Here is a 12,418-nt window from a genome sequence, read left to right on the forward strand (position 1 = left end):
AAAAAAAAAAGGGGCTAATTGTTCTCTTGGGATATATATATTTGGGGGTTCCGGACTTTGAAGTCACCCTAAAGTGTTTACAGAATCATAAAATACAGCAGGTAGCATACAGTTTGAAGCAGGTAAGAACCACCATGCTTTCAAATACAACATGACAGGTGGTAGCTGCATGCCGCCATCAAAGTGGTCCATGCAACCCAAAAAAAAACAAAAAAGGCATTATCATATGCAAATATAATACATTTCTTTTATCACACGAGGTCATAATAAAACATGAAAGCACATAAAAAGATAGAAAAGGGAAAAAAAGGATAATCAGAGCAAATAACCATGAGTGTGGATTAGTGAAAGCCTTACAGGTAACATGCAGTGGTAACCGCCAGGCAGAACAGACTGCTCACATGCTACACGTGATAAGCAGTGATCTGCTCTGTGCAAGGGATCCTCTAGGTTGTGTACTGAACATTTTGGAAGCCATCTGATTTCTTTTCATTCCAAAAGGAATATAGATTATGTTTTCTAACTATTATGGTACCACATGAGTATACATGTAGGCACATTTATATACATAATAAATATAGGATATATATAGCCTAGGTTTGAGAAGTGGTATCAGATGAATAGTCACATTTAAAGGGAATTTGTCAGCAGGATCTCACTCTCCATACCAATTATATGGACATGTAGCGCTTTCAAAGACAAGTCCAGCAATAGCTTCACATGTGCAGTCCTCTCCTCCGTTACTGAGAAATCAGTGTTTGTATTGATATGAAGAGGAGCCTGAAGACTATGGTAGATCTGAAGCCTATGTCACTCCAGCTCTATTCCCCGCCCAGTGCCGTCCTCTCTTGCTTGACTATTGACTCCTTTGCCTGAAGTCACACAGCATAGAGCCTGTCAGTCAAGCAGAGGGAGGCAGCGCTGGGCGGGGAATAGAGCTGGAGTGACATAGGCTTCAGATCTACCATAGTCCTTCAGTCTCATTTATATATCAATTCAAACGCTGATTTCTCTGTAACAGAGAAAGGGATTGGCCATTTAAAGGTATTGCTGGACTTGTCTTTGAAAGGGAAACATATACAAGTGGTTTGAGGGGTGAAATCCTGCTGACTGATTCCCTTTAAAGGGGTTGTCTCGGACATAAAAATTGATGAGAACAGCATCCCTTCATACAGGGATAGTATTCACTTGAGTGGAAGATAAATTGTAGTACTTGGCAGCGGCCACTATGCGGTGTATAGTGCTGTGGTGTTCCGCCCCATACATTGCTTTTATCAATCTGCTGGCGAAGCAAATTTCGCCGATCTCATATTGATGACGTATCTTATAAATAGGTCTTCAATTGTTAAGTCCCAGAAAAGCCCTTTAAAGAGGACGTTCCATCTCTCCTGTCATGTCCCTTTTAGCAAATAGTAGCATTCCCCATGAAACAATTATGTCTTCTTATAACTCTATATTGTGTCGTTTCTCGGTTATTTCTCCTGCAAATTTATGAATGAATTGCCAACTGGGCACTGATTAGACAATCTCAAAGTATACAGGGGCACACCCCAAACTTAACACCCAGTTTTCAATATATATATATATATATATATATATATATATATATATATATATATATATATATATATATATATATATATATATATATATATATATACACACACACATTTTCAGGAGGAATACATGAGGATCACCATAAGTAAGAATTCCAAATAATATTTATCCAGACTTGCATTATAAGGAATACTGCCATCTACTACAATAGCCAGTCAGTAGAGCAGACCGGTCCGTCCCAATGTTGGGGGTAACCGTCCTTTTTGCCATTATAGGCATGTTCTCTGGAATGCAGGTGTTCTTTGGTGGGCATGATATGTGAATACAAGAGGACCCCCTAGCACAGAGTTGGCTCCGCTACTTCTCTGACCTTGAAGACAGACTGATGAGATCGGCTGGGAGATGCTCCCCATTGGTCACTTTCACTATCTCGCCTATAGTCACCTATGTGTTCCAGTATAGACATTAATCAGAATGGAGGGGCGATGGAAAACATGGAGGAGACAGACACCAACAAAGACAGAATAGAAATATTAAGTAGAACATTTGTAATTAAGAAAAGTTTGATGTTTCCATCTTCTATTCCTAACTGGGTCTTAAATATACATGAAATGAAACTAATAAATAGGTTTCATGAAGTCACTTTACATCTGTCAGCAGAAAATGACTGTTCAGACCAAGCACAGGCGCTCAGTGCACACTGGACATGGCCAGACAGTTCAGTGCACCACCTACTTGTCACCCTTCTCCTTGATTAACAACTCTAGCTTTACAGGAGCCAGAAGAGGACGGAGATAGATGGAAAAGCAAAGAAATGGAACTTGGAGTGCACTGTGTGCCAGTGTATGGTTTGAGCAGTCATTTAATACTGACAGACGCACTTAAACTTCATATGATTGATAGGGAATCATAAACGTGAAGTACAGGACCTAACAACAACTAAAAAAAAAAGTGGTGGCTCGAGGCTTGGAAATAAAGGCCACTAGAATATTTTACCACTAGAAACAGCATCACTTTTGTGTACCATGTTGCAGCTCTCCTTTAAGGGCCTTTCCATGAAAAAAAAAGAAGTTAAAAGCAACTTGCATTATTTAAAGCGCACCTGTCAGCAGGATTGTGCTCAGTAAACTACATACCCTATCAGGTGGGCGACATTACACTGATTAAAATGATACCTTAGTTGATGAAATCTGTTCTGTGGTTCTTGTGTAATTTTCACTTTCAGTTTGGAGATAATGATTTGCTCGTGCTCCGGGGCGGCCTGTGGGGGGCGCTCTATCTGGTGCACTGCTTACATATTCATCTATATGCTCTTATGACAGCTCACTGATCATTCACTGACCCGTCTCCTATTTTACATCATGCATCTAGTAGTGCGGGGTTAGGTAAAATAGGAGGCAGGTCAGTGAAGGCACAGTGAGCTGTCATAAGAGCATATAGATGAATATGTAAGCAGAGCATCAGATAGAGTGCCCCCCACAGGCCGCCCTGAAGCACGAGCATATCATTATCTCCAAACTGAAAGTAAAGATTACACAAGAACGACAGGACAGATTTCATCAACCTAGGTATCATATTATTCAGTATAATGGCGCCCACCTGACAGTGTATGTAGTTTACTGAGCACAATCCTGCTGACAGGTGCGCTTTAATTCTATAAACTTACTGAACCTGCTCAGGACCTGCGTTCCTGCCTTTGCTAACTGGCCCCTATCATTATACAGATAGAAGAGGTCTGGCTTTGGTATTAAAGTGAATCTGTCAGCAGGTTTTTCCTATGTAATCTGAGAGCAGCATGATATAGGCCAACAGTCTGATTTCAGTGATGTGTCACTTACTAGGCTGCTTGGTGTAGATTTGCTGTAGACATAGTAGGGGTCATTATGCGGAGCGGTGTAATGCCCGATCCACACCCCTGATTGGCAGCTTCCTGTGTGCACCATACATTGTCAGCAAGATGACAATAGTGGTGGGTGCAGGGTTACACAGATTTGCTGGAGTGCCTGGCATAAAACACCTAGTCCTCCAGTTATAATCCTCTGCTAATAAAGCACTGATTGCATTGAAACACACATCTTAGTAAGTGACACATCCGTGGAATCAGGCGCACTTCTCATTTATTATGTTGCTCTCAGATTAAATAGCAAAATCCTGCTGACAGATTCCCTTTAAAATGAGCAGTCAGGCAGCCTCCTTTAAACATTGAAAATGTGTCGTGGGTTGAACACTGGATTAGAAGCACAGCAGTAGGGATTCAGAACTAGAGCAAGTACAGGAGTATTGGAGCCACAGAACTATAGATAAATAATATATATGTGTTCACAAGTGACTAAAGAGGGAAAGAAATGACGTAAGCAGCTTCTAATTCTAAATATTTTATACCATGTACTAGGCTACATCCTAGCACTGCAGGTCTTGATTAGATGCACCTGACTAGATTTGACTAAGAACCAAGAAATAGGTTTACCTTGTGTCAGTCTGCTGGGGGTTGAGCAAAGTGGAGTGTGTTGAAGTTGGTGAGTGGCCTGCCAAAATGTGAGCTGAGAGACAAGCCCAAAGTCCCTCTGTGAATGGAGACTGCATGGGTCAGCTAGGAAAGCTAAGCAGTCTGTGTTGGAGCTGTAGAGTGACGTGAGGAAACAACAGCCTGTTCAGTGTGAACTGTGCATGAAGTTAAATACCGTATTTTGAGGACAAGATGCATTTTTTTCACCAAAATTTTGGATGAAAGAGGGAGTGCGTCTTATAGTCAAGATGTACCTGGCTGTGGCTGTGGGTGGGGTGGTGACGGAGCAGGTCACAGGAGGCAGGAGCCAGCGCTGGGGCCAACACGTGAGCCCGCTATTAAAAAAAAAAATTAATATGCAGTTCTCCACTCACCCATAATCCCACCCACCTCTCTAAACTGAAGCTTATATAATTATTATATAAAATTATCATTGTAAGCTGCTTTCGCCATTTCTTTCCCTCATTAATCACTTGAATGAAGCTGAGCTGCAATACCAGCCTCAGACCATGGACAAGAGTGGCGCTCTTTCTGGGATAAAAGAAAAAAGTAGCTTTTTTTTCTAATTTGGGACAACACCGTTAAAAGTTTTCCCCCATTTAGATTTTATCCAAAGCTTGACATTTGACAACTTCCAATGGTCAAGCATTTTTGGTAATCTGGACATTAAAAACACATGTTGCATGAGAGTAAATGCGTTTTAGTCATATAAGAGGAGCCGGAGAGGTCAGACCCCATACACATACTATAGAGACCCAGTTATGGAGCAGATTCTGAAACACACATTGGTTTATGAGTGGATTCACTTGGACCAAGTCAAGGAAATAATGACAAACATCTGACGTATGGCTGACCCTTAGAGCGGTGGCATGAGCCGGACCTATATATATCTCATATTTGGTTCTATGTTTGCATTGGGCAGCCATGTCCGTGCTACAGAGTTCATCTTTATTTCCTTGTAGCAATGGAGGTCATAACAGTAGAGAAACCAGACTACATATTGTTAGCAACATTAGGCACGTCTACCTTGTGGAGAGCAGTATAGTGTCTGCGGGTAAATACTCTGTGCCACTTATTTTAACTATATCGCCAACATTTACCTGAAAGAAACTGGCAACCGGTTAATAATCTGTAAATTGATGTCAATAGCAAGAGCATTACATATAAAACACAAGCGTCCTAATGACCCGTGAAGGCACCGGAGTAGGCAGGTAGAGCAGAGTTTAGTGCATCGCACCATAAAATATTAATTCTGCGTTAATACTCCTGAGCTAAATTTTATAACGTGCAGATGTATACTTATGTGTTATAAGAGAAATACAAGAATCTGCAGCCGTGAGCATTTTCCACCAAATGGAAAAAAACAAAAACATTCTACACAGTTCTGCGTCCTTCTACATTCAACATTGGCTTATCATGACACCACCATACTGAAGGTCACCCAGCAATCAGGTGATCAACCCAGGTCTGGTGCTCTGTAATTTGGAGGTAGCATCTGGCTACACACTTCGATTTTCCACTTTAAGGCCACATTCACACGCTCAGTACTTGGTCAGTATTTTACATCAGCATTTGTAAGCCAAAACCAGACAAGGAACAATCAGAGGAAAAGTATAACACTTCTGTATTTATCACTCCTGGTTTTGGCTTACAAATACTGATGTAAAATACTGACCAAATACTGAACGTGTGAACGTGGTCTAAGCCTCAGTCACTGTTTTGGTAGCTCCAGTTTATCCCGAGTCCTTAACATGGGAAATTGTTAACTAAGTCAAGAGGGGTCTGGCTTAGCTATTAAAGGGAATCTGTCAGCAGGTTTTTGCTACCTCATCTGAGAGCAGCCTGATGTAGGTAAAGAGAAGCTGAATCCAACGATGTATCACTTAGATTACTGGGTGCAGCCGCTCTCACACAATCAGAGCTTTTAGGTTTAGCATGAAGCAGAGCTGAGGAAGCTAACTCTGCCCACAAAGTCCATAGACAGAGAGATGCTTATCACAGGAGGGGCGCTGCTGAACTAGTTCAGCAATGTTAATCTATTAGTGATAAATCCTTCACACTTAGTAAAAAAACAAAACACACTGTGACACATCCCTGAATTCTGTGTTTTAGCCTCTATTTACTGCTGTCTTCAGATTACATTACAAAAACCTGCTGACAGATTCCCTTTAAAATGAGCTGACAGCCAGACCTCTTTATGAGGCTGCAGATCAGGGCACCCCTGAATGTAAAAGTACATTCGTAACTTCTTTATAACTATATTCCGACCACATCTAAATGTGTCAACATTTTTTTTTAGAAGTGGACAGCTTTAATGCGTTATCCGTGAACACACCTGCACTGCAATTTTTGAAATTCCCATAAAAATGAATGCACATAACTAAACATCACAGCCATTTCCGACAGTTAGAGATGGTCTGCTAAAGCCAGTAGAGGTGGGACACAAATTTATTAGACATTAATGGTATAACTTACATAAAATTACCTACAGCCAACCAAATTCAGCCTCACACGAGACAATATATTTGAAAGGAACCTGTTATATCTGATAACCTGCAGATATTGGGTTAATAGTGACATGAAGGTACCAGGCCGCTGTACTGAAAGTGCGGCACCAGGGAGAAAATAAACTTAACTTTTCCCGGAAGCAGCAGCCTTTCAGTCGTAGAGGCGTGCTGGTGCAGCAAAGTCTCCGCTCACTATACTGTGAGTAGCGGCTGCAAGCAACGCCCTGGCACTTTGACTGACAGCCATCTATGCAGTGCATCGGTGCAGAGCCGGCTGTCAGCCAAAGTGCCAGGGCGTTCTTAAAGCTGCAGCTCACAGTAAATCCCAGCGGCTCCCAAGAGAAATATAGTTCATATTCTCCCAGATGACGCACATTCATAACGCTATTAACCTGCAGATTAACCCTATATCTTCAGGTTAATAGTGTTATCCGGCATAATAGGGTCCCTTTAATTACGATTACCTACAAAATCGCTCAAAAAAGTAAGTGATATAACATACTATCCAGATAAGATCTAAAAATGTACTTTATTAAAGTGTATAGTCTTATACATTCAAGCTATAAAATTGACCAGACCCCCTTGAGGAAGCGAGATCTACACATGCGAAACGCACATTGGAGATTATGTTTCTGTGGCAATTTTGCAGATTGCATCACACTATGAGTAAAGGCATTCTTGCAATATACTTATGAATTGGTACATATAGGTCTGTGTATATATATTATATATATATATATATATATATATATATATATCTATATCATGTTTTGACCACTGTTTTTATTATTTGAAAGTTCTATACATTCATGCTCATTGTGCTTATCCTTAGAATATTACAATATTACATGCACCGCTTTAGTGCCAATGTCCTGGATGTTGATTGCCATCCTTCATGCTTTTCAGTTTACTAAAACATTTTAAAATATTTGCTTTCAATAAAGAATATCTTTTTTTACTAAAAAAAAAAAAAAAACTCCTCCTTTTGTTACTGCACAAACAACTGCACCCAGGTATATGATTCTCTGAAAATATCCATGCTAGGCCATAGTTGGAGACCAGATTAGTCCGGCACCACTCCTTGACGGCTCTTCCCAGCTCTGCTACAGGTGACTGTTTTTCCGTATGTTCACCCGACGGAGAGATCTATCAATCAGCTGCAGCAGCACTGTGAAGAGCCAACCCCGGCCAGCTCTTCCCAGTACCACTGCAGGCCATTGATAGGTCTCTCAATATGTTCACATGATGGAGAGATCAGTCAATCACCTGCAGCAGAAATGGGAAGAGCTGCCCCAAAATATATTTTTCACTTCAGAAAATAATATACCTGGCTGTAATCATGCATAATTAATTAAAGGGGGTTGTCCGGTGAAAAAAAGTCAGCACCTATCCAAGGTGACAACTGGTGGACCGGGTGTCCTAACGGTGGGACTCAACCTGATAAGTCGAACAGGAAACTCCGTGGACAGGAGGCCGAGCAGAGTGCTTGGCAGCCTCATAGGGAATGAATGGCGATACGCTCGGCTTTTTCTGGGATCCTCATAGAAAATGAATGGAGTGGCGGTCGGGCATGTCCACTGCCGCTTCATTTTGTAATGGGGCTAAATATTCCCTTATCTGCCGTTCAGTGGGGGTCCCAGTGGTTCCCTTGATTTCACTGTAGAACCCCTGTAATAAATTAAATTAAACAAAACTCATAAGACATTAGACAAACAACCCCTAAAAACACTACAGGAGGCCCCATATCAACACACCCTGCTCATTTACTGTAATGGTATACACTAGGAAAAGCACAAACTGCATCCCACAAGATGACTAGCTACCCAAAGTCTTCATAATGATGATTGTACCTGAAGATAATGCGAAGCAAGAAAGGGCCTTACTAAGAAAGCAGCCCAATGCATGTTTCGCTACTTTGTCAGGAGGTGGTTTCTGTTCACAATATTAACTCCTATTACTGTTATTAATAAATTCTGGCCAATGGTGCTCTGCACGGATAAGACACACACTGTTCACCACCTGCACCACAAAGTATATTTAGGAAAGATAGACTCGTCCATAACACTTCTGCCCAATTTCTGACTGCTTCCAGTTCATCTGGTGCCGGGATTACCATTGCGCATGAACGCCTGCCATCCTTCTCCTCCCACATATAGCAATTAATATAACTTTTAATAACAATTGGATAAATGGGTGGAACACGCTTTATAATTATGCCAATGATGGCGCCAATACAGATATGGGAAATAAATTACCATGCTATAACTTGGGCATAGAAAATATTCACCCGGCGGGTATAGTCATTACTAAAGTCCATCCATATCTGGATATTACGTACGATTTACTTTTTTGAACCAGTTTATAGGTTGCAGTATCTATAGAATACCCTGGGGATATGAGGTAAACGTCCAATGGGAATATCTCCAATGTTTTGCCCTTGTCAAATATTCAATTTTGCTTTAAATATCAGAAAACTCATGGGACACTGAGAAATAACATGGAAGGAGCACATCCTAGTATTTCTGTACAATAGACGTGTACACACCATTGCCCTGCTTCCACCGTACCTGAATGGATCGATCGTTGGAAAGCGGTCATCCACCTACCTGAACTTCAGATGTTTTGTTTAAATTTGATACAAAAAGTTACTACATTGCCGAAGTCTCGACAAGCGGATTTATGAGATCAGAGGCATTTCACAGTTCACCATTACATAGCGCGAGCCCTAAGACCAAATCTTTCCAAGCGGAACATAAAAGCGCCAAACCTATTATTTTAAAAGGAGAGAAAACTGTATCCGCTCAAGTTACAAAACTCAATTACACCCCCTTGTCCTCGGGCTATGATGTTCTGGGGAGGACACATTGTGTCAATGTGACTAAGCGCCATCGCCTCCTTCCCATCACACAGCAACATTTGCTTCCTTGATGGGATTTTGCCAGTAAAGCACTGATCATCTCACAAAGGCTGAACAGTGTTTCTTTTTTGCAGACGGTTTAATAAGGAATATAAAAGAGAAAAAGTAAGAAAGGAAATGTCAGCACAGATACAAGAGGATACGCTGGAACGTGACATCGACTTTTCCAGAGTCTCTCAATTATATAAACCAATGAATACTTTGAGATTGCACTGTCTATTCGCAAAAGGAAATCTGGAAAGCACATTCTCATTCACCGTAAATAAAAATTATTTCACCTGGTGTAATTGCCGCTGTTCTCCTGAATCTAGCAAAGCTTGTTTTTCATTCCTACACCTCTCCGTTCACGAGTTATGACCACCTCCTCCATGCAAATAAATCTGGTCCTTTTGGCCAAATGGGCTTATTCCTCAACTCCTAGGTGGGCATCTTCACGAGTACTACTTGTACTTGATTTACATATAGGGAAGAGGGGGCCATAACTGAGGAACAGAAACAAAAAAATATAACACCAGATTCAGGAGAACAGGGACACACCATTTCTTATGTAGTTTAGACACTTTATATGTTGTTTCCAGAAGGAAAGAGGAACAGCCTGGTCACCGTGCGCCATAAATTGCGCCACAAATTTCCAGCACAAGGAAAGCCAGCCAATAGGTGAACAACATGAACCACTGATCAATCTGGCGGATTTTAACCCTGTCTAGTATAAATGTCTGACCCAGTTCCCAGCGTATATATATCAATGTATCCATAGGCTCCTTTAACCCGATGGAGGTCAAAAGATTGTCCGTTTGGTCCCCGTCAGGGTGATCTATGCAGGCAAAAATTTTGCTTTTTAACAACTTTACATTTTTTTTTCCCCAATACAGGCACCAAACTCCCTGTCTCCCCCCACAAAAACAATTATTTGCAGTACGTAATAATTTGTCAAAACAATTGAACCCTTTGGGTGATGTATGAGATTGTATGTCTGTACAGTAGCATACATCAAAGCCTTCTACTGGAGTTATAGGTCAGAAATGGCTTAAAGTCAATGGCCACTGATCCTAAACATGATTATCTAGTAAATGAATCAATATGATCTAACCAAGGACAGATTGCCCAAAACGTGTTAGCCCATACACAGGTTGTGATTTTTAACTGTTGTATTAAAGGGAATCGGTCACCGGGTTGTTGATATGTAATCTAAGAGCAGCATGACGTAGGGAACAGAAACCCCAATCTCAGCGATGTGTCACTTACTGGGCTGTCTGCTGTCATTTTGATACAAATCACTATTTTCTCTGCTGCAGATCTAGCGGGGCTCTGAATGCAGAGCCCTGTATAACCACAGAGGAACCAGAAAGCTGCCAATCAAAGGTGGGGAGTGGGGTTACACATAACAGTTGACTAACCATCTCTCTCTTAAAGGCATAGTACAATTCCTATTGCGCACAAGTCAATCACTGCAGTATGTCCTGCAGACGTCATACGCAGCTCAAGACAAGTTTATCATGGGCAACACTGAGGATTCTGGTCCTAATGCAAGAGAGCCGCTATCAGAGTGGAAGAAAAAAGCAAACATTATATAGTAAAGTTCAATTATTCTGGAAATTAAAAAAAAATAATGATAGCCATATATTATCCAACCTTAAGGAACTAACAGCAATAGTAGCAAAAAGCATTTGGTTATGGGCTGGAACTAGCAGGACACATCACTAGATGTCTGTATATCGGTGAAGGGAGGATACTGGAGAGGGAGGAAGGATGGCCTGGGGGGGGTTAGGATGACTTCCCATTTTATTTCCCTTAATTCAAACGACTGATCAAAATCTAATGATATATGGCAATGGTGGATTTGAGCGTCAACGGACAACTCTTTTATAAAGGTCGTCCACCTACTTTTTTTTTTCCTACTTAAATGTGTGTACTTTGGGTTAAAAATCATTTGGTCAATTCAGCTTCATTTAAAATTTTTGCACCATTTTGCTTTTCCAGACTCTCTCGTTCAACTTTGAGGTGGTCTGCGGTCATCGGCTGAGAGTTAAAAACCGACTCTCCCATTTGACCGTCAGAATGAGCTGTGATGGATTTTCAGTCATCCTCTTCTGCAGACAGCAATAGACAGTGTAATATAGAAGCCATGAGAGGTAAATGGTGAAAACTGTGTAATGAAACTCAATAATAAAAATAATTGTTAACTATAAATACATGCATCCAAGGGGAAAAAAAATGGTCCCCAAAAGTGGACAACCCCTTCTGTGCAGAAGTGTCTAGAACTGTACCTGGACATAAAAGTCACCCATAACGCATAAAATATTCTTGGTTGAAGGGTTAGTCATGCTGTTCACATTCCACGTCATCCAGAGAGAAACTTTTTCATTACTCTCCTGGCTGATCAACTGAAGGAGGTTTCTAATAAGGGATGGACACCCACTATTAAATGAAATCTGTCAGCAGGGTTTGTCATGTAATCTGAGGGCAGCATAATGTAGAGGCTAAGAGTCTGATTCCAGGGATGTGTCACTTACTAAGCTGTGTTTTTTTTTTTTTTTTTTATAAAATCAGTGTTTTATCAGCAGGAGATCATCATTACAGGACTAGGTGTCTTGTACCTTCCAGTCAACTGCTCTCTATAACCCCGTACCACCACTAATTAGCAGCTTTATGCCAATGCACAGTGTACACAGAAAGCTGCCAATCAGTGGTATGGGCAGGGTTATACAAGGCTCAGCATTCTGAGCACTGCTAGATCGCACATCAATATTCCCACCTGGAATCTCGTTGTTATAGAATACTCAAAAAACTACTTGTACTATACAGTTCATCCAAAGCCATTAAGCCCAAACAAACCAAGAGTATTTTGCTAAACCAATAAATCTTTATTGAAATAATTAATCAAAAATCACAAAAAAAATGTAACAGAGTGCAGCAGAGAAAACCGTGATT

At 40.9% G+C, this 12,418-nt stretch overlaps 1 protein-coding gene across 6 annotated transcripts in view; it reads right to left on the reverse strand.

The window, feature by feature from the left end:
- LOC141229003 (phospholipid-transporting ATPase IA-like) overlaps positions 1-12,418 on the reverse strand; it is a 183,805-nt gene that overhangs the window by 85,587 nt on the left and 85,800 nt on the right. For 4 of the 6 annotated variants that reach the window (XM_073667375.1, XM_073667374.1, XM_073667376.1 and 1 more), the window contains exon 8: positions 5,090-5,163. In XM_073667375.1, coding sequence (XP_073523476.1) covers positions 5,090-5,163 — 74 coding nt within the window. Of the gene's footprint in view, positions 1-1,927; positions 2,002-5,089; positions 5,164-12,418 lie in introns of all 6 variants that reach the window. The other 2 variants (XM_073667377.1, XM_073667372.1) reach the window with 1 other exon arrangement.

The sequence above is a fragment of the Phyllobates terribilis genome, unplaced genomic scaffold, assembly GCF_046119375.1.
Source record: "Phyllobates terribilis strain yellow unplaced genomic scaffold, ASM4611937v1 Scaffold_444__1_contigs__length_1506546, whole genome shotgun sequence".
Classification (NCBI taxonomy): Eukaryota; Metazoa; Chordata; class Amphibia; order Anura; family Dendrobatidae; genus Phyllobates; species Phyllobates terribilis.